Genomic DNA, 22,000 nt, shown 5'->3' on the forward strand with positions numbered 1-22,000 from the left:
AATACTTTTGCCACCTGATGCAAACAGCTGACTCATTGGAAAAGACCCTGATGCTGGGAAAGATTGAAGGCAGGAGGAGAAGGGGACGACAGAGGATGAGATGGTTGGATGGCATCACCGACTCGATGGACATGGGTTTGCGCACAGTCCAGGAGTTGGTGCTGGACAGGGAGGCCTGGGGTGCTGCAGTCCGTGGGGCTGCAAGGAGGCGGACACGCCTGTGTGACTGACCGGAAAGAGAGCCGGCCAGTGCTTCTCCTGCCGGTGTATACTCTTCCTCGTGAGATATGTATGTTATAGTAGGTGTATCAGTTCTAGTTTGTTACATTAATAGTGAATATTATGCTTTTGTGTATTTAAAGGATGAACTTGACTGGGGACGGTTAAATTACATTCAGATCAAGAGAATTAGAGAGGTAAGTTGTATATTCTTTGAATGAAAGTAAAGGTGGCGTTGATCAAGTACCAGCACTACACAGGGTGCTGTGCTGTGCTGTGCTTAGGTGCTCAGTCGTGTGGGCCTCTTCGCGAGCCCATGGGTAGCAGTGAGCCTTTCAGGAAGTACATCCTGTGTCCAGCGTTAGTAGAACTGATGTGTTGTGGTCACAGTTACAGTTTGTTACAGCGAAAGGACACAGATGAAGACCAGCAAAGGTGCAAGGCGGGTGGGGAGGGACCAGGAGAGACCAGGTGTCGGTGCACAGGCAGCCTCTCGTGGCAGGGCCTGCTGGGCAGCGTGGGTGCCGACAGCCTGCAGGAGACTCTGCAGGCCGCGGAGGCTCTCTGGGCCTTGGCGTGCAGGCTTGTGTTGAGGGTTGGTTACGTGGTCGGGGGTGCTCACCTGGTTGACCTTACTGACTTAGTTTGCAGCACCTCTGAAGGTCACATTGATACCATGTGGCCCAGGCCCCTTGCCCCCCGCCCCCACGATGTCACGTTGCTCCCTGAACTGCTTGTTGCATTCATGCTGAACAAAGGCCTCAGCTGAACAAAGACGCTCTTAGAGGCAGGATATGCCAGGGACCCAGAGGTGACCTGCCGGGAGCCAGACCTTCCTTTGGAATGGCCAGGACGTGGACAGCTGGGCCTGCTGACTTAAGTCCTTTACTGCACCGGTTTGCAAGATGCTGTGTCTGCTTTATTGTATTTTCAGACAACTTACTCTTGGTTTGATTTGACAGTTTTACTGTGCAGGTGTTTTGCGGGAGAGGAAAGGTAAAAGATGTCAATGGACTGACTTTGGCTTTTGTTCCATTAATTTAGTTTTTCTCTGGTTTACTTTTTTAGTGTTACGGAGATGAGAATTTAACTTATCACTTTCAGTCTTTCTACGTCAGGTCTGACTCTTTTGAGATCCCGTGGACTGTAGCCTGCCAGGCTCCTCTGTCCATGGGATTTCCCAGGCAAGAATATTGGAGTGGGATGCACTTTCAGTCTTTCTAGTTAAAAGCAGTTGAAGCTGCAAGTTTTCCTGTGAGCAGTTTGGGTCCGTTGGTCTTTGACATCCCATGTAGGGATGCGCACTCGCTCCCAGCTGTAGGGAGCTCACTGCTATCCCTGTCTGAGGCTCATTTCACTGTTGGCTTTCTCCTTGACTCAGGGTCTTTTAGAAGAGTCTTTGAGTTTCTAGGTAGAAAGAAATATCTTTAGGTATCTTGCTTTGTTGTTAATATTTTTATTTTTATTGCATTTTGGTCAGAAAAGGTGACTTGCATAATTTTAAATTGTTTTTTAATTAGACAAGGTGTATTTCCTGCAACCTTCTGGGTGATTTCAGTAGTGAGTGTGGAAGTGGCCAGGCTGGGCCCTTCCTGTGTCCCCAGGCTCTCCTCCTCTCCTCATAGGGCAGGATTTCTAAGCGTTTCCGTCCTTACCGTTCCCTTTTGTAGTCTTTTTCCAGTTACCTTTACAACTGTAGCTTGTATAGTTTTTTCCTTATTGTCACTTATTGAGAGAATTTTGTGGAAAGTTAATTTATGATGCATTCATAGGTGTTTGGATTTGTGTATTCTTGTGGTATACATTTGAAGTGTGATGGAATCATTTTACGTCAGACGATTCTATTTAAACTGAAGAGGTTTTTTTGTTCAGGGTGACTGTGTAGCCGTTGTGTTTAATCACAAAGCAGCAGTATATGCTTATGTCAAGAGATTGTGGAAATGTGCCAAGGACTGGAAGCGAGGGCTGTGGTCCTGGTGTCCGGCTCCTCTGACACCGTTGGTGCCTGTGTGTGCGTCTGCAGCGGTTTCCTGTGTGTGTTTATAAGTTGGGGTTGTGTCCTGTTGTTCGTGACACTGCGCTGTGTGTCTTTCCCATCCTTTGTTAATCAGTCTTCATTACTGTGGCTCTCAGTGGCTGCAGGGTTCTGCCCATAGGCGTAGCAGCATTCCCCAGTGTGGACTGCTTTCCAGGTGCTGCCACTACCCTGAATAGCGTGGCCGCCTGGAGAGGTCACCTGGAGACACCATCTGTCAACGTGTTTTTCTTAGGTGGCTGAGTTATACGAAGAACTGAAGACTAGGATCTCACAGTTCAACATGTATGTTGATTCCCGGCGGCCTGTCATGGACCAGGAGTACATGTACAAGCAGAGATTCATCCTGCAGGTACCTGGGAGTGCCCGGATGTCTTTTCCTGGTTTCTTCTGCACCTTTGGTCTCACGGTTGGGAAAGTGCTTGCTCCTCTTTTCTGATACAAATTGTATCTCACCGGAGATCCTAGATGCCCAGTGTTAACACTGTGTTGGAGAACAGGAGTTGATGATCGAAACCCAGTTCTGATCTCTGAAGGAATGTTTCTGAAGACTGCTGTCTTTACTGCTTCTAGAGAGAGCCTTTTATTTTGGCTTTTAAGAAAGTAAAATTGCTGTCAATATTACGTTGCTTTTACCCTGCATCAAAAAGTTATTTTAACTTTGGAGGCCATGATCAGATTCCCTTGTTGGATGGAGCCTTCTAGGCATGTGTAGAAGGAAGTGTATCCTGGAAAGGCAGCCAGTGCTTCTAACTCAGGGCTCCGAGGAGGAGGTCTTGTCCTGCGCCCGTGTGTTGGCTGACACATACAGAGTTGGGATCCTGTAACCTGGAGGCAGCTGGGAAACCAATGTCAAATTAAGGTTGGGACAGTCTTCCTTGGGTGTTGGTTTCAAATGGCATGTTTTCAACTGAAGAAGCGGCTCTTTGCAGAGTGCTTTTTAGAAGTGAACGTTGAGGGCAGGCCTGCTGCTCTGAGTCTGTGTGCCCCAACTGTAACTTTACCTGAACATTTTGGAGAAGGCCTGACCCATGGAAGGCAGTACGTTGAGAAGAAGGTAGATAATGCTGGCTAGCCCCCAGGGCCCTGTGTGTGCAATCATTTGTGTCCTTGTTCAACTCACCAGTTTTCTAAACCTCATTCTTTTTTCCTAGCTGCACGGTGTGGCTTGTGGGATCTTAGTTACCCAACCAGGGATCGAACCTGTGTCCCCTAGATTGGGAGAGTGGAGTCTTAACTACTGGACTGCCGGGGAAGTCCCTAAACCTCATTCTGAGAAATAGTCAGGCTCCTTGGAGGAATGATCTTGTAGAATGTGTTTCTGTTACGGGGAAGTAACCAGAATCGTGACTTTCTGCTGATTGATTAAAGGTCCAGGTTTTAGAAAATACTAACTCACCTTTTATATTATGGGTGTCATTGTGGGATGAGATTAGTATATTAATGAGACACCGTGATAAAATCATGCTGTTACTTCATGAAAATACGTCTGTCTTCCAGGTTGTGTTGGCAGGTGCTTTTTATCCAAATTACTTTACTTTCGGGCAGCCTGACGAAGAGATAGCCATGAGGGAGCTGGCAGGCAAAGACCCAAAGACGACCGTCGTGGTAGGTGGAGAGATGGCGACCTTCCCTGGGTGGAGACTGGGCGCTCGGTTTTCAGACAGGCATCACACCAGTGTGGCCACTATGGAGCATTTTATGTCCCCTTTGTCTCTGTTTGTATAAATGCTTAGTGGACTTTCTTCCCCTAAAGTGAATTTCATGGCTTGTCTGGCCTTTTCCCTCGCCTCCACTGGTTCCTGTCTCGCAGACCTCGCCTGAAGGAAGGAAGCCTGGTGGAGTGAAGTGTTCAAGGCCAACCTTGCCTGCCCCATCTCATTTTGAAGGAAAGATACTTCTCCATAAATTTAAGAGCAGGCGGTTAATAACTTCATTTTTACGCAAAGTGTAAAGGGTTATTTGGTAGGCAACTTTGTACTGCGATTTAAACTCTGATCCCCATTCACACATAACAGAATCGCCTAGAGAGTGTTTGTTTATTTTGAAATTCAGATTTGAGGCCCCGTGCCACAGAAGCTGAACTAGAAGTGCGGCCTGAAAATTAGTGTTTAAATAACATGAGCTTTGGGCGAATCTCATGGTCAGTCACAGCACTCACCACCGGATCAACGTTGGTGGACTCTGTGTTTAATCAAACCTGAGCCCAGGGTGACTTCAGGGTCGGCAGCTGAAATAAAGCATGTGGGAGTCAGGCTTTCGTGGGCTTTTGCTGCGTCATCAGCCTGCATCTACTAAGGGGGCGTGGAGACCTGGCAGGGCTCCCGGCGGGTGGTGAGCCCACAGCACCGCGGCTTCTCCTCCCCCTGCTGGGGCCATGTCGCTCTGGTAGTGAAGAAGCGGAGTTTACACTGTGGGGGTGGCGGGGGTGGGGGGCTGTCTCAGAGGAGCACCGCACTTGGTCCTACGGAGGTGCTCGTCAGCTCTGCCTCATGGTGGGGAAGCCTGGCTGGGCCTCTGCTCTTCCTGATGGCCGTGGTGGGCCAAGCACGCTCGGCGGCGGCCTCTCCTCCCCTGTGCACTGGGGGAGGACCCCAGGGCGCACTTCTTTGGATGTGGAACTGTGCTTGCCTCCTGCAGCCAACCAGGCAGCCTGTTAACCATGCACTCTGTGGGCCAAAATTCCCTCCCATGTGCTTTGTAACAGCTGAGTTCGTGCTAGTATGGATGTATTGCTTGTCCTCTGAGAGCGCCTTTGCTAGCTGCTTTTTACTCATTTTTTATTGCATTTCACCCTTTGAGTGAGAGATTGATCATCGCCCTTAATTCGTGGTGTGGCTGGGGGTCCGAGGGCGGCTCTGTGACTTGCCTAAAGAGACTGAACAAGGCAGGACTTGAACTCAGACCCGAACCCACAGCCCTCGCTGTTCACTGCCTGCTGCCTCTTGTGGAGCTGTGCTGGGCGTGGGGCAGGGGCTCCGGGTTGGGTTTTCGTACACAGCCAGAGCTCAGAACCCAGAGGGCCCTGCGGGGAGGGCAGGGTGGGTGTGGGGAGGGGGCGGAGGAGGGGGAGGAAAAGGAAGGGTTGCCCAGCGCCTCCTGATTGGGTGCTGCCTGTGGGGTGAGGACCCGCTCCCGCCTCTCAGGGGTGTTTGCATTCCCACCACTGCCTGTGTAGACATGCCATGTTTGACAAAGATATATAGGCTACTCTGTTGTTTTAAGGTGAAATAAAGTCTTAACTTGTATATTGGACTTCTGGACTATTTTAATGGGGAAGAATCAGTTTTCATTCCAATCCCAAATTAAGGGCAATGCCAAAGAATGTTTAAACTACTGCACAATTGCACTCGTTTCACATGCTAGCAAGATAATGCTCAAAATTCTCCAAGCTAGGCTTCAACAGTATGTGAACCGAGAACTTCCAGATGTACAAGCTGGATTTAGAAAAGGCAGAGGAACCAGAGATCAAAATTGCCAGCATCCATTGGATCACAGAAAACGCAAGAGCAAGAGAATTCCAGAAAAAAACATCTGCTTCATTGACTACGCTAAAGCCTTTGACTGTGTGGATCACAACAAACTTCAAAATTCTTAATGAGAATACCAGACCACCTTACCTGCCTCTTGAGAAGTCTGTATGCAGGTCAAGAAGCAACTGTTAGAACTGGGCATGGAACCAGTCTATTGACTGGTTCCCAATTGGGAGAGGAGTACATCAAGGCTGTATATTGTCACCCTGCTTATTTAGCTTATATGCAGAGTACATGAGAAACGCTGGGTTGGAAGAAGCACAAGCTGGAATCAAGATTGCCAGGAGAACTATCAATAATCTCATATATGCAGATGACACCACCCTTATGGCAGAGATTGAAGAGGAAGTAATGAGCCTCTTGATGAAAGTGAAAGAGGAGAGTGAAAAAGCTGGCTTAAAACCCAGCATTCAGAAATGAAGTTCATGGCAAATAGATGGGGAAACAGTGGAAACAGTGTCAGACTTCATTTTTTTGGGCTCCAAAATCACTGCAGGTGGTGATTGCAGCCATGAAATTAAAACACGCTTGCTCCTTGGAAGAAAAGCTGTGACCAACCTAGACAGCATATTAAAAAGCAGAGATGTTACTTTACCCACAAAGGTCTGTCTAGTCAAAGCTTTGGTTTTTCCCAGTAGTCATATATGGATGTGAGAGTTGGACCATAATGAAGGCTGAGCACCGAAGAATTGATGCTTTTGAACTGTGGTGTTGGAGAAGACTCTTGAGAGTCCCTTGGACTGCAAGGAGATCCAACCAGTCAATCCTAAAGGAAATCAACCCTGAATATTCATTAGAAGGATTGATGATGAAACCGAAGCTCCAATACTTTGGCCTCCTGATGCAAAGAACTGACTCCTTAGAAAAGAGCCTGATGCTGGCAAAGATTGAAGTCAGGAGGAGAAGGGGACAACAGAGGACGAGAAGGTTGGATGGCATCACCTGCTTGATGGACATGAGTTTGAGCAAGCTCTGGAAGAAGGTGTGAAGGACCAGGAAAGCCTGGTGTGCTGTAGTCTGTGGGGCCACAGAGTCGGGCACGACTGAGCGACTGAACAGTGTGGAAGAACTAGCCTCTGTTTAATGTGTATTATTCGAGCGTAGTTATTACTCCCCACAGCAGTCGCTGATCCCTCAGTGTCCTGCTGTGGGGCCCACCTCTCTGGTTAGAGACAGCGTGCCCTGCTCTGTGGACGCGGTGACTCGGGGGCTCTGGGTCTGCCCCTGCTAATGCCTGCCGTGTTTTGCAGCTGAAGCATCTCCCTCCCTACGGATTTCTCTACCACCAACAGCTGCAGTCTCTCTTCAGACAGTGTGGCCAGGTCAAGTCCATCGTGTTTGATGGTGCAAAGTAAGTAGTGAGCGTTTGTAATCCACTGCACTTGCGAAAGAGCCGTGAGGTGTTCATTGTTACAGGGGCTGGTTCTTGAAACTGGGTGTGTGGGAGAAGGGGTCATCAGAGGGCCACTGTGGACAGCTCTCGAAGCGCAGCTGTGGTTCACGTAGCTGTGTGTCTGCTCTCAGCCGAGTTCCTCCTAAAGGAGCCGAGCTGTGTGGTCCCGGGTCTGATGCCCAAGGTGTTCAGTAGCGTGAGGGGTGTGGGCTGGTGCTCGGGGGGTGCACTGCACTGGAGTGTATCTGGCTGAGATTTCATGTGTGGGCCAGCCGCCAGAGATGGCCCCGGGAGACTCTGTCTGCTTCATTTAGAACCTGGGGGACAGGGAGCGGGAGCCAACGAGGGGAGGGAGCGGGAGGAGGCGGGGAGGCAGGGGAGGGATGTCTCGGGCTTGGCTTGCTCCACCTCTTGCGTTGGGAACACTCAGGGAAGGGGAGAATCATGGTGGTCTAGAGTCTTTGAAAGAAGTGGTCTGTAAGGAGAAACCTGGTGCCTTCTAGAGACGCTGGTGGGAGTGGAATGGACGTGTGTGAAGGGAGCCCCGGGCAGGTAGGGGTCAGTGGAGGGGCCGGAAATGGAGCTGAGGTGGGACAGTGCAGTGGGGAGGAGGCTGGGGGTGGAAGGACTGAGTGGGCTGCTCTTAGCACCTCAGGGCTCCGGCTCCCCCAGGCTTGCGCTCGCCAGGACAGCAGCTGGAGGGTCACAAGTCTGCTTCTGAGTGTGATGTTTGACCTGGGCGGTTCTGACATTCATTCACCAACAAATGTGAACGAGAGGGTTTTCCCATTTATACCAGGGCATGCCTGGCGGGCACCCACACTGCGCATTTGATTCTTACCTGCAGAGGAAGGGGCGGGTGGAGGCCATACCTCAGCATCACTGTGATAAACCGGGTGTTTGAGGGGCACCAGAGAGATGACTGAGCTGCTCAGCTGTGTGGTTTTCTCTCTGCATTTTATTCTACAATAAGATAGAAAAAACACAGACCTATCACTTTGTTCCAATGATGACAATTAAGATTTCTTAGCTGGAGATTCCACATGAAGTCAGTCTTTATTTCACATTATACTGCATGATACGTGAGGACGATACTGGCTTTTAATTTAATGATACGTCATCAATGGCACCCCACTCCAGTACTCCTGCCTGGAAAATCCCATGGATGGAGGAGCCTGGTAGGCTGCAGTCTGCGGGGTCGCTAAGAGTCGGAGGCGACTGAGCGACTTCACTTTCACTTTTCACTTTCATGCATTGGAGAAGGAACTGGCAACCCACTCCACTGTTCTTGCCGGGGTTGGTGGAGCCCGTTGGGCTGCCGTCTGTGGGATTGCATAGAGTCGGACACGACTGAAGCGACTGAGCAGAGCAGCAGCATTGTAACTTTTATTGCTCTTAAGTGAGTAGTTTCCTCTTGAATACATCTTCTTGATTGACCCTGTGATGAGAAGTTAGTTACTAGGTAGTTCTGAGGAGAGGTGTAGCTGAAAATCTTTTATCTGAACTTGAGAAAAATTAATATACACTTACCTCTGTTTCAGACGCCTCATAAGCTTACTTTTTATCTGTATTTGTGGAGCAGAGCCTTTGTGGAGTTTTCACGCAATCCAACAGAGAGGTTTAAAACGCTCCCTGCCGTGTACATGGCCATCAAGATGTCTCAGCTCAAAGTATCCCTTGAACTCAGTGTTCACTCTGCAGAGGAGATTGAAGCCAAGGTGCAAGGAGGGGCTGTGTCCAAGCTCCGGAACACGAGGTAGGCTCAGGAGGCCAGTGGGCACGGCTTCGTCCTGCTGCCTACACATCCTCAAATACCGCTTTTGAACAACTGCTTAGCTGTGCTCAAGTGCACACTTCTAGCACTGGCCTGGGGCTGCTGTGTGTGCCTGAACACACCGCTTGACCTCTCGAACCTCAGCGCTTGCATCTGTGTGACAGCTGTGGCACCTGTCGTCAAGGCTGCCGGGGGAGTGGGCGGAACCACTGTGTCATTTTCCGTTGAGTCGAGGGGACCGAGCCTGGTGCCAGCCCCTGTCTTCCTCCTTCCCGTCACTCCTTTTCTCAAGCGTAAGAGGCTCTTCCTCGCCCTCAGCGGGGCTGACCCGGCACCGAATGGCAGCGCCCTTGGGAGCTCCTGGTGGGCAGCGCAGGGGCTCCGCCTGGCCCGGGGCGCTGCTGCGCAGTTGGCGGCTCTGCGCGCCTTGGACCCGCTTGACTGCCCTCGGCGTCCCTGACGGGGACTGCTTTCGGGTGAGCCGGCAGAGCTGCAGTCCTGTGTCATCTTGTAAGCCCCCGAGGCACCCGACCGGAAGCCGAGGAGTGGGAGGAGGGGAGGTGTGGCCCCGAGTGTGGCTGGTGTGGGACGACCTGACTCTGAGGGTGGCAGCTGGGTGCGCTGAGCCTGGGGCCGTGTGCAGCACACCCGTCCCGCTGCCTGGCTGCCTAGGCACCTTACTTAACAGACGGGTCTGCGGATGGGGCAGAGGTGGGTCAGGGTCTCTCATCCGTCCTCTTTACGGAAGAATAAAATTACTAGGAAAAAAAGGAAACCTTTTCCCAAACTTGAGTTTTATCTCCTCACATTTTAGCATTTGCTGTGTTACTGCTTTAAGGGGTGAATGATAACTGGGTGTTTTAGAAACCATGTATGTGTTTTCTAATGACATGACCTCATGACCTAGGCGTGGACTTTCTAGTGACACGACACAGCTGTGGATTCTTGTGGTTTTCTAAAGGTCAGGGTCACTCACCTCTGAATCCACAAGTCAGGAGACCTTGCAGTTCCCAGATTTAGAATTTCTATCCTTGGAAGCAGAATTCCATGGTGGTTTTGAGCATTAGCATACGTTTGTAGAGGGTGGTGTGTGCCTGCGGGGTGCACCCCCTGCCCCAGGGCAGTCTAGGACTTCGGCAGAGTCTCTTGTGTGAGATGAGATGCGATTCGTCACCACTGGCTGTATTTCATTAAAACCTTCTTTTCTTGTAGTAACTGTGGACTGGTTCAAATAATAACTTCACATATGTAAGCATACACGTGTTCTTTGTAACACCTCTGCTGCCTTTTAAGATGAGTGGTGTCTAACAGGGTGAGCGTGGACTTCCGGAAGCAGACAGTCGATCCCACTCACGTCTCCTTTAGCACACTGGACAAGTCGCAGACCATCACAGACCTCCTCCTCGAAGTCGAAGTCACAGAGGTGAGAGCGGTGCGACCCAGCCTTAGAGCTCTTCCGTCGTCTTTGTCTAGAATCGTCTCGTTGAACACACGGGGCAGTGGACGTGGAGATGTGGCCTCAGGCAGCCTGTGTACCCTGGTCACTCACACTGGGCCCGTGAGCAGCGAGGGGTCAGTCCTTGGGTAACTTAGGTTGGCCCTCTGTCCACGGCTCCTCTCATCCTCAGATTCGACCAGCCGTGGACTGTGTGGTCCTGTGTCTCACTGTGGAGAAACCTCCCTGTGAGGGGCCCTCACAGCTCACACTAGCATCATCTAAGGGCATTGTTAAAGGCCGCCTGGAGTCAGTCTAGGTGAGCTTGACTTACTCTCACTTGGTGAATTGAAACGTGGCTGTAACAGAAAAGGAAACAAATATTCATCCTAGAATCAAAGTTTGATTTTTAAAATGTCAGTACATTTGAAATGCTGAAAAGCACCAGTTTTAGCAGTAAGGTGCAGGTAGAATGTTACTGGCGTGGTGCTGTTTACCTCTGTAATTCAGTTGTATCAGCAAAGCCAGCATCGGCAGCATTATTCACTGGAGTGTAGTTTTTACTTCTTCAAAATAAAATTTCAGTTAAAATGCCGCAGGCTTCCTGGCAGATGCGTGGTCCCCTTCCCTGGGAGACTCCCCGTAGCAGCCTGGCCTCCTGCCGCCTGGAGGGCTGCAGCAGCGCGGCCTGGGCCGTGTGGTGGCAGCAGCAGGCGAGGCCGTCGGCGCTCTGCCCCACGCCGCGCCGGGGGCCGGTGTTTGCCCAGAGAACCCGTGGGGGCTCTGGGGGCTCGGCGGGTCCTGGGGGCTGGTCAGATGGAACAGCCCTGACCTCACGTGGCCCCAGAGCCTGCAGTGCTGGCGTGTGTCACACTCCCTCACCTCGCTTGACCGGGACCCCCGTTTTCTCATCAGCACCGACTCAAAGCCTGGAGAACTTCGGGACCAGGGGATATAGCTTGTGGCCTGCGGTGGGGGGGCACGTCAGGCCTGCAGCAGGCGCGCCTGTCCCTCTAGATGGAGATGCTCTGCAGGGCCCGCCTCCTCCTCCTCCCCTCTAGGTGGTTGAAGTGGGACACTTCTGGGGGTACAGGACCGATGAGAAGAACCGGGAGTTCCTGAAGAGTCTGACCGCCGAGATAAACCGCCTCACGCTGGTGCCCCTGCCTGTCCACCCCCACCCCGACCAAGTCTGCCTGGCTCCCTTCGCCGACAGTGATAAAGAAAGCTACTTCAGAGCTCAGGTCCTCTATGTTTCTGGAAATTCTGCCGAGGTATGTTTCTCTGTAATAAATCTCGCAAACGGAAACGAGGCAGACTCACAGAGTTGACAGAAAGCCTTTGTCTTTTCACGTGGAAGCTAAATATAAAATAGTTACAATCAGAGAAGTGGTGCAGACGGAAAGCGCCTTCCCTCAGTGGCCTGAGGCCTCGCTCCGTCCTGGGAGTCCCGAGGAGCGGGCTGGGCTGGGGCGGCCGCGTCTGGGCTCCTGGCCGGGCCTGCGCTGACGCACACCCGGCCTCCTCCAGGTGTTCTTTGTGGACTACGGGAACAGAGCGCGCGTGGCGCTGGGTGTCCTCAGGGAGATGCCCTGCCGGTTCCTTGAGCTGCCCTTTCAGGTGAGGGGGACACACTCCTGTGGCCTGAGCGTGTGAAGCTGGAGGGGTCTTGGAGGTCAGGGCTCGCCTCTCAGCGTGCAGCTGGGCCAAGACCCAGAGTAGGAAGGCGCTCATTTTGTTGTACTCCCCAAGTCTGGATTCTGCTTCTTCCCCAGGATATATTGCTGTAGATGTTTGCTAATAGTACTTCTGGAGCAAGTTAAAAGTACATGGAGGGTTTCAAACTTAGTGAAGTTTATAATGCTTTTCCACCTGTGCTTTGTAAAAGTCATTCTAAGCTTTTTTGTCATTGACTGACGAAACTGTGTGATTTTACCTGTGACATCGTCGGTCACCCTGACATGCTTCCAGTAGGACCCGGGACGGTCCCTGGTGCAGACCCCGCCCAGGCCTGCTTTGGGTGGCGTCTGGGCTGAGGGTCCGGCCCTGCCCTCCGTCCTGCAGGCCCTGGAGTTCAAGATCTGCAAGATGCGGCCGTCGGCGAGGTGCCTGGTGTGCGGCGAGCGCTGGAGCGCCGGGGCCGGCCGGCGCTTCTCCGCTCTGGTCAGCGGCCGCACCCTCCTGGTGAGGGTCTTTTCCATGGTGCACAGCATCCTGCACGTGGACGCCTACCTCCCCTCAGGGCTGCAGGACACGGTCAGCGTACGGAGCATCCTCATCAGCCAGGGCTATGCCGAGCCGGCCGAGGAGCCCTACGAGTCCAAGGTGCGTGCTGCCCGTGGGTGGAGTGTGTGTGTGCGTGTGTGCGCCCGTGGGTGGGGTGGGGAGTGAGGCAGAGGGGGTCTCTCCCGCACTCAGGATCCCAAGGGCTGCAGGGCTGGACAGCGATCGGTGTGTTGAGATCTGTGGTTCCTTCCTGAATGTCTTCTAGTTTCTTTGAGACCAAATCTTGGTGGCCAGGTGATTTGGTGGCCAGGTACTGTTCTTGTTGGTTTCCGGTTATGAAGCTGTTTTTTTTTTTTCTTTTTCTTCTTGGAATGAAACTTAGATGTTAAAATGTTCTCTCTTTGGGGAGTTTTTAAAAAATGGATTCCAAGATTTATCTCCCTAATGAATTTTATAATTCCTTTATAAAATATTTGTTTCAAGCATTTGAAACATTTCAAAATGTCTTTCAACTGTTTATTTCAAAACCATTTCTGAAGCTGCCTTTCTTGATCTGAAAGTTTGAGATGCCACTTTGAGGCTCATGTTGAAGGTGGTTCCTTCTATAATTTCTGGTGGGGATGAGGTACTGGGTTGGGCAGGGGGCAAACCAGCAGGAAAACGTCACCATAGAGCCAGCCGGGTTTGTGCTTCCACTTGAGAAAATGCACCGGGGGTCCTGGTCACAGTCCCAGGATGAAGCTGACATTTTGTACAAAAACGCTGAGTCACTCTTCGATTCTCTGATGGCTGAAAGCTTCCCTTGTGGCTCAGCTGGTGAAGAATCCTCCTGCAATGCTGGTGTCCTGGGTTTGATCCCTGGGTTGGGAAGATCCCCTGGAGAAGGGAAAGGCTACCCACTCCAGTCTTCTGGCCTGGAGAATTCCATGGACTGTATATGTCCAGGGTTGCAAAGAGTCAGACACGACTGAGTGACTTTCACTTTGGCTGAAAGTTAGTAAAGGCTAATGAGCTGAGCCTTCAGTGATCTCTGTCTTCTTTTGTTTGAATCAATAAATTGCCTTTTGGCATCTTAATGATCTAATGCCATCAGGATGTCTTAATGGCATTTTAATTATCCAACCTGATGACAAGGTCGTACCTATGAGATGCTTTGACTAATTTGGAATAAAATGTTTTTAATACTGGTTTTCCTTTCAGCAAAATGAATTTTTCTTGTTTTGTTTAGCAAAGCCACGAAGTTCTCAAGGGTCTCTTTTCCAAATCAGTAGAAGGCCTGACAGACGTGTCCACAGCGTCTCCTGTGAAAGACGACGAAAAGCGCCTGATCCGGATTTTGTTAGAGAGCTTTTCTTCCAATAAGCTGGGTAACCCGAACTGCAAGGTAACTTATAGGAGTCATTCTAAAGTGCAGTTAGGAGCTCTGAGTCACTCTGCAGCTATAAGCTGAGTTGCAGCTGGAAGTCACGGCGGCTTCTTGTGCTTGGCTTTCAGTGCTGGTACTTCTCTCCCTGTGGAGCCTGTGTGAATGTGAGAAAAACCTGGAGTTTACTGTAGAGACGGGCTTTTGACTAGTTCTTTTTGGTTTTTTTTTGAGTGGTTCTTTTTTAAGCCAACCTTTCCAGAGGCGATGCCATGTGAAAAAAATGACACAGCCTAAAAGCTGAGGATTATGTTTATTATATTTGGTGGACTTTCTGAGGACTCAAGCCCGGGAGGCAGCCTCTCCGACAGTTCTGAGGAGGCAGGATAGATGGGAGCTTTGCAACAAAGCCAGGCAGTTGGGTGGCAGGCTGCGTTTCCAGTCACAGTGACCAGTGCTTGCTCGTCAGATGGAGGGGAGCACAGCTGTGGGCTCCGGAGAACCAGCATCAGGGCTTAGCTCCGTCCCACGGAGGCGTCTGGTGGGGCGGGCTGGCTGGGACATGTCCCCTGGGCCCAGTCAGGGACTCTGCTCTTGTCCTGGCCGTTGGCTGTGTGATCTCAGGCCTGCTGTTGCAATGAAGAGGGTCCTTTCACAGAAGTGTTTGCCTGTGTTTCCTTTTAATCTTATATATGTGTGTGTATAGATATATTTTATATGCAGAATATGAAGGTTAGCAAACCATTGATGGAAACAGGTGCATCCCAGGAGAATACCTCTTTTAAGGCATTTTTCCCCCATTAAATCTTCAAGACCTTATGACTAAGATGTAGCTTTTTTTCTTTCTTTTAAACTGTGAGCTGACTTTTGGATTTTTAAAATGAAAGCGAAGTGGCATTTTACTTACCGGTAACATCTTGTATGTTTTGTGTGTACAGGCAGTACTTCACGGGCCTTTTAACCCTTACGAGCTGAAGTGTCATAGTCTGACCAGAATATCCAAGTTCAGGTATGATTAAGATTCCCCTGAAGCATCTTTCTCTGCTCCTCTGTTCACAGGGCTTACCAGAAACTAAACTTTTCTATGTCTAGCCTCTCGGAACGTGCTGCCTTTGCTAAGGCCTCTGGCCTGCGCTCGCTGCAGACCTGAGGTTCTCACATTCTCTTAGGTGAAAGCCGTTCTGCTGAGGCCTGGGCTTCGTCAGGGCCCTCGTCATTTCTGTTCTCATTGTCGTCGTCATTCGTCCAGCAGGTCTGTCGTGCCTGCTGTGTCCTGGAGGAGTTTAGGGAGGGCACTAGTGACCACCTCACAGGTGGTGTGCCTCCCACGTTATGGGTCCAGCGGGCACAGCGGCAGGACAGAGGAAACCTCTGACTTCACGGTGGGCTGGTGTGGCTCTTGATGGGCTCATGGAACATCATGGAGGTGTCTCAGAGTGCCCTGACCACACTCAGAATGCCATTGGGTTTCAGAAGTCTGAGACCTGGAATGTGCGGAGGAGTGAAGACGAGGAGCATCGTGCTGGCAGGGCGAAGGCTGCGGGAGGGTCCTGGCAGCAGAGGGTGCAGGCCGGATCTGGAGCGAGTGCTCCCCTGAGGACGGGGACTGAGAGCAGAGGACTGCTGGGAGGTGCGGGGCGCCAAGCCTCATGAGTCGGTTCCTCCTGAGAAGCACGAGAAGCCTCATTTTGTGCATCTTAAACGGTCGCTTGTGCTGCAGGGGAAAACCCTGGTTTGCCAGAGTCCCCTCCAGAACTAGCAGCAGTTGTGTCCCCAAGAGCCTGTTAGAAACGCAGAGCTCAGCCCCCGGTTTGTGGCAAGAGTCCCAGGGTCTGCAGGTGCCCAGCGAGCGCTTGAGAGGGTGCGGGCCCACACGGAGGAGAGACTCCGGAGGCCGTTCCCTCCGCGCTCCAGGCGGGTCACTGTGGACTGTGTCCACCGCGGGAGGAGCAGAAAGCTCATGAGAGCTTTCAGTGTGGACTTGACAGCCTGGCCCGTGATTAGAGTCAAAGGTTCGGGAGGAGCAGGCATGGAGGGGGCCATGCTGGGCCACTGTGAGCAGGGGGCAGGTGGGCCAGGCCAGGCTTCCCACAGGCGGGTGTCCAGGGAAGGCCTGCCGGGACGCAGGCAGCAGCCACTGTAGGTGGGCAGTGCGGGCGGCCGTTTGGCTGGAGGTGGAGGTTTGTGCCAGGGCAGCACGTGGGGCCGGGCGTGGCTGGGACAGCAGGGCGAGGAGACTCCGTGGAGATGGGCCGTGGCCTCCCAGCGGTCGGTCGGGCGCTGCGTTTGCGAGTTGGCCTCTTAAGTGGCTCCTCCTGGTCTGGCGTCAGGCGCTGCCTCGTGGAGGGGCCGCCTCTCCTGGCAGCTCTCCTTTCAGGTGCGTCTGGATTGAGAAGGAAAGCATCAACTCGGTCATCATCAGCGACAGCCCCGAGGACGCACACCAGCGGCTGCTGGTTGCCGCGTCCCTCTCCGTGAATACCACCGGTGAGTTAGGGGCTGTGCCGCCCGCCCTGCTCCCTGCCAGACTCCAGGGCAGGATGTCTGTCCTGAGGTTGGGAGCAGCCTCACGCCTGCGGCCCGACTCTTGGACTCTCTTCTGAGTGCATCGGCGGGTGTGAGCTTGTGAGCTGGAGTGTCCCAGCCTTCCCGTTCCCTGCGCGGGGGCACAGGGACGGACTCCTTGGCCGTCCATGCTTCCCGTTATCTTGGCCGGACAGGAGGGCGAATCCCAGGTCTTGGCCTGAGGAGGAAGGAGAGGAGGAGTAACCAAACAGGACAGGGTCAAAGCCAGGGCCTTAGGCGGCGGGTTTCCCTTGGGGGGCTGGGGGACCCGCACCGGGGAGCTCTGCCCTGCCTGGCGTCTGTGGGACAACTGCACACAGGGCGGGAGGCCTGAGCACGGGGCGGGCGTGGCCGCGGGCAGCGGAAGCGTGGCCCCCGGCGGTGACTGCCTGCCCCCCGCCGGGCCTGTCCGCAGGGTCCACCATGCTGCTGCGGGAGACCTCCCTGATGCCGCACATCCCAGGCCTCCCCGCGCTCCTCAGCATGCTGTTCGCCCCAGTCATGGAGCTCAGGTAGGGAGTGCTTACAGCCTGGACCCCAGGCCGCGGTGAGACCCGAACCAGCGGGAGAAGCGGGCGTCCTCGTGGGAGAGAGCGCTGATGGAAACATGCCCTGGGGTCTGCCTGCCAGCAAGCCCCCTGGCTTCCGTGTTTACGGTGGTTTGTGGGCCTGCGCTTGGATCCTGTTCAGAAAGACACTGAGCGGCCGATGAGGACACACAGCCTCCCACGGGCGCCCCGGTGACAGTGCCTCGAAAGCACTCGGGCGGGAGAGCGGAGGCTCGAGGCGGCGCGTGTCCGCAGCCAGGGGCCCGGGGGCGATGCCAGGCTCCCTGGCAGCGGCGTCAGTGGACGCTGGAGGGTCGCGCTCGTTGTGGGCTGTGAGCAGAGAAGGCAGCTGGAGCCCTGGAGTGGCGTGAGGACGAGCCAGACAGCAGGCAGCCCCGAGACCCCGCCCTTGCACGGCGTGCCTTGGAACAGCACGGCGTGGCCGAGGAGGCAGCCCTGTGGGGCTTCGTCAGGTTGTGGGGTGTGGGGAGCGCAAGGAAGGAATGCAGCTGGGCCTTCGGGAGCCCACGTTCTGGTGGGTGAGACGGACGGCCTCCTGAGACACTGAGGCGGGCCTGTGTGCTGGAGGGGGGTTCCTGCCCGTGGCTTGTGCCCCGCCCGCCTCTCCCGGGAGCACACACAGGCCCATCGACCAGCCTCACTGAGAGCAGGGGAGGCAGCCCTGCGCCGTGACTCAGCCGTCCTCCCGTGAGGGCTGCTTAGAATCTGCTGTCATGTCTCAGTATACGACGCACGCCTCAGGGCTTTTAAAAAATAGTGATTGCATATGTCTTTTCCCCCTGCTATAAAAACATGCTACTTAAAAAGAAAAATACTGTATGGGAAAAAAACGAGCATTATCAGTGTATTTATTTGGTGTTCACCTGGATGAACATACTCACTTAAAGGAACTGGAGTAGAGTTGATTCACAGGGTTGTGCACGTGTTCTGTTTTGTTTTAAGTTTTTCATACACATAAGCGTTTTCATAGTGTGGTGGCATCTTTGTAAATATTCATTGTAAACATTGCATCATCCACTGCTGAGTGGACATATAGTGGCTTTTACCAACTTTTCCCTGTTTTGCTTATGTTTGTGTTTGTTTCTGACCTGCTCTGACCCTGAAGGAATTTAATATGCCTTTGTATGTTGGAATTTGGTTTCTCTCTAGTTTTGTAATAATGGTGTGATAAACATCTCTAGAATAAAGGCATCTCCTGGGTCTTTGTAGGGGAGACAGATGTGAAATCAACACGCCAGGTGCGATGCCACAGTCAGAAAGCTCCACGCAGGGCGGGGCTGGGGGGTCTGACTCGGTGGATGCATCGCCACATCTGTCCAGGCTTCTGCCTCAGCTCTTTTTTCAATATAAACCTCTTGAGGACTTGAGTAATGCAGTGTATTTTTTTTTTTTTTTACCCAAGATGAGTACCTCTTTAAGAATTCTGGACAGTGAGGTGTTTGGGGGCACTCAGCCTGAGCAGGAGGCTCCCTGGCCCGCGCCATCTTGCTGCACTGTGGCCTGTCCTCTCGTGTAAGAGCTCTCCCCATCACCTCCAGCGCTCCAGACTCCCCGAGCCTTGCCGCTTGCCCTGGACGGCCAGCGCTAGAGCGGAGAGCGGCTCACGTCTCCACCCTGTGTGCTCACAGACTGTCTCAGTTGTTGACCAGTGTATTCATGGGCTGTTTTTGTAATTTTAAAAAATCTTGCTCCATTCCTGTATTTTAAAAAAGTCTTAGGAAACAGGAGACCAGAGCAGGGACCTGTCAAGTACTGGAAGCGGGTGGGGTGCTGAGAATATACATTAAGAAAGGGACCTGGGCTTGCTCTCTGGCCGTGCCTGGCACTCCCTGAAGTCTGGGCTTTCCCAGCTGTCAGAGCGGCCCTCCTGGGCTCACAGGACGGTGGAGGAGACTCACAGATGCTGCAGCGCCACCGTGACTCAGGGCCTGGCTGTTCGCGTCTGGCGGCAGAGCAGGGAGGTGGGCAGAGCCTCAGAGGACAGCCTGAGCAGCATTTGGAGATGCTGTTAGGCTCTTAACACTTTGAAGGTTAATACAGTATGCATTACAGAGAACTTAACAGCGTTGTTTTTTTTTTTTTATGGAGGCTTCAGATTGATTTAACATTTGCCTTTTGAGGAAATATATTTCCTTATTCAACAAGCTCTGGAAAATTCTTAAAGAGATGAGAATACCAGACCACTTGACCTGCCTCTTGAGAAATCTGTATGTAGGTCAGGAAGCAACAGTTAGAACTGGACATGGAACAACAGACTGGGTACAAATTGGGAAAGGAGTACGTCAAGGCTGTATATTGTCATCCTGCTTATTTAACTTATATGCAGAGTACATCATGAGAACTCTGGGTTGGATGAAGCACAGTCTAGGATCAGGATTGCCTGTAGAAATATCAATAACCTCAGATATGCAGATGACACCACCCTTATGGGAAAGAAAGTGAAGAACTGAAGAGCCTCTTGAAGACAGTGATAGAGGAGAGTGAAAAACTTGGCTTAAAACTCATCATTCAGAAAACTAAGATTGTGGCATCCGGTCCCATCACTTCATAGCAAATAGTTGGGATAACAGTGGGGTATTTTTCTGGGCTCCAAAATCACTGCGGATGGTGACCGCAGCATGAAATTCAAAGACGCTTGTTCCTTGGAAGAAAAGTTATGACCAACCTAGACAGCACATTAAAAAGCAGAGACATTACTTTCCCAACAAAGGTCCATCTAGTCAAAGCTATGACTTTTCCAGTAGTCATGTATGGATGTGAGAATTGGACTATAAAGAGAAAGCTGAGCCCTGAAGAGTTGAGGCTTTTGAACTGTGCTGTTGGAGAAGACTCTTGAGAGTCCCTTGGACTGCAAGGAGATCCAACCAGTCCATCCTAAAGGAAATCAGTCCTGAATATTCATTGGAAGGACTGATGCTGAAGCTGAACCTCCAATACTTTGGCCGCCTGATGTGAAAAAGTGACCCATTTGAAAAGACCCTGATGCTGGGAAAGATTGAAGGCAGGAGGAGAAGGGGACGACAGAGGATGAGATGGTTGGATGGCATCACTGACTCAATGGACATGAGTTTCAGTAAACTCCAGGAGTTGGTGATGGACAGGGAGGCCTGGTGTGCTGCAGTCCATGGAGGTCTCAAAGAGTTGGACATGGCTGAGCAACTGAAATGAACTGATTTCCTTATTTGGTTCATATGGGGAGTTCTAGGATATTAGCTTGCAAGAAAAGTTCCACCCACAAGGGTCTCTGTTTCAACATAATTTTAACATATGGCAACGTAAGTTTAAAGCTCCTTGTTTAGAGAAGTTGGCCCTTGCAAAGACGGCTGTGGTGCGCTTATCTACACTGAAGCTCCTCCTATGTGTGGTTCAGGCTGGGGACTCTGTAGTGCGCCCTTGCTGCCTGCTGTGAGGGGTGCACTTTCTTTTGTTCCTGTCATGATTTTTGCAGTTTTCAGTTTGAATCTAAAACGTGCTTCATAAAGGAAGTAAAAGTATTTTTATGGTCTTAATCACTGTTTCTTAGGTGCACATAAGGTGTTTAGGATCCCTAGAACAGAATTCGGAGAAGGCAATGGCACCCCACTCCAGTACTCTTGCCTGGAAAGTCCCATGGACGGAGGAGCCTGGTAGGCTACAGTCCATGGGGTCGCTAAGAGTCAGACATGACTGAGTGACTTCACTTTCACTTTTCACTTTCCTGCACTGGAGAAGGAAATAGCAATCCACTCCAGTATTCTTGCCTGGAGAATCCCAGGGACGGGGGAGCCTGGCGGGCTGCCATCTATGGGGTCGCACAGAGTCGGACACGACTGAAGCGACTTAGCAGCGGCAGCAGCTGGAGAGAATTAAACCCAGTGCTTTGATTTCCTTTATTAATTTAAGCTTTAGAGTCGATGAGCATAGAATTGCTGCCCCAGTGGGGGTTAGTTCAGGGCTGAGTGTGTAGGACCGTCCTTGCAGAGTGTGTGCGCTCACAGGTGAGGTCAGTTTAAGTCTCGTCACGGCTGCAGTAACGTGGAGGTGACGTGATGCCTCATTGGCAGCCGTGATGAAGCTGTCGTCCTTCACTCTGCTGAGCCCTGGTTATTCGGTGTTGGAAAGGTTTTGGATAAATTGAAATAATCAATTACATTCATTAAAAACAAATGTGGGTGAGCTTGCCATTTAAGGAGCCATTTCGGTGACTGTTGTGTAAAGCGCATACTCAGTCCCTAACGTGTGAGTGAGTCCGAGTCTCTCTGAGTTTACTTAGAATGTGATTCTCTTCCATTTTTATTAAAGTGAGGGGGAAAACGTGTGTGTGTATGTATATGTTTCGGACCAAGAAGAAAACTGCTTGCCTAGAGTGTTTTCCTCAGAGTTTTACTAATCTAGATGATGGGGAAAGGTCTGCATTGATTGAGTCAAATAAAATTACCAAAATATTTTTAAAGGTATTTAATATCAATATTTGTAAAAAGTGAGAAGATCTAAACAGACATCTCTCCAAAAATGACATACAGGTGGCTCATAAACACAGGAAAAGATGCTCAACATTGCTCATTATTAGAGAAATGCAAATCAAAACTGCAATGAAATATCACCTCACACGAGTCAGAGTGGCTATCATCAAAAAATCTACAAACAATAAATGTTGGAGAGGGTGTGTTAAAAGGGAACCCTCTTGCATTGTTGGTGGGAATGTAAATTGATACAGCCACCATGGAAAACAGCATGGAGCTTCCTTAATACACTAAGAATAAAACTACCATATAACCCAGCGATTCCTCTACTGGGCATATACCCTGAGGAAACCGTAATTGAAAAAGACACACGTACCCTAGTGTTCATTGCAGCACCATTTCCAGTAGCTAGGACGTGGAAGCAGCCTTGATGTCTACCAACAAAT

At 51.5% G+C, this 22,000-nt stretch overlaps 1 protein-coding gene across 1 annotated transcript in view; it reads left to right on the top strand.

The window, feature by feature from the left end:
* TDRD9 (tudor domain containing 9) overlaps positions 1 to 22,000 on the top strand; it is a 111,351-nt gene that overhangs the window by 62,656 nt on the left and 26,695 nt on the right. Inside the window, exons 20-32 of the mRNA XM_052659887.1 lie at positions 363 to 416; positions 2,490 to 2,606; positions 3,755 to 3,862; positions 7,038 to 7,138; positions 8,763 to 8,936; positions 10,266 to 10,377; positions 11,451 to 11,663; positions 11,920 to 12,009; positions 12,454 to 12,714; positions 13,844 to 13,999; positions 14,917 to 14,987; positions 16,356 to 16,465; positions 16,959 to 17,055. Coding sequence (XP_052515847.1) covers positions 363 to 416; positions 2,490 to 2,606; positions 3,755 to 3,862; positions 7,038 to 7,138; positions 8,763 to 8,936; positions 10,266 to 10,377; positions 11,451 to 11,663; positions 11,920 to 12,009; positions 12,454 to 12,714; positions 13,844 to 13,999; positions 14,917 to 14,987; positions 16,356 to 16,465; positions 16,959 to 17,055 — 1,664 coding nt within the window. The remainder of the gene's footprint in view (positions 1 to 362; positions 417 to 2,489; positions 2,607 to 3,754; positions 3,863 to 7,037; positions 7,139 to 8,762; positions 8,937 to 10,265; positions 10,378 to 11,450; positions 11,664 to 11,919; positions 12,010 to 12,453; positions 12,715 to 13,843; positions 14,000 to 14,916; positions 14,988 to 16,355; positions 16,466 to 16,958; positions 17,056 to 22,000) is intronic.

This window comes from Budorcas taxicolor, chromosome 21 (genome assembly GCF_023091745.1).
Source record: "Budorcas taxicolor isolate Tak-1 chromosome 21, Takin1.1, whole genome shotgun sequence".
Taxonomy (NCBI): Eukaryota; Metazoa; Chordata; class Mammalia; order Artiodactyla; family Bovidae; genus Budorcas; species Budorcas taxicolor.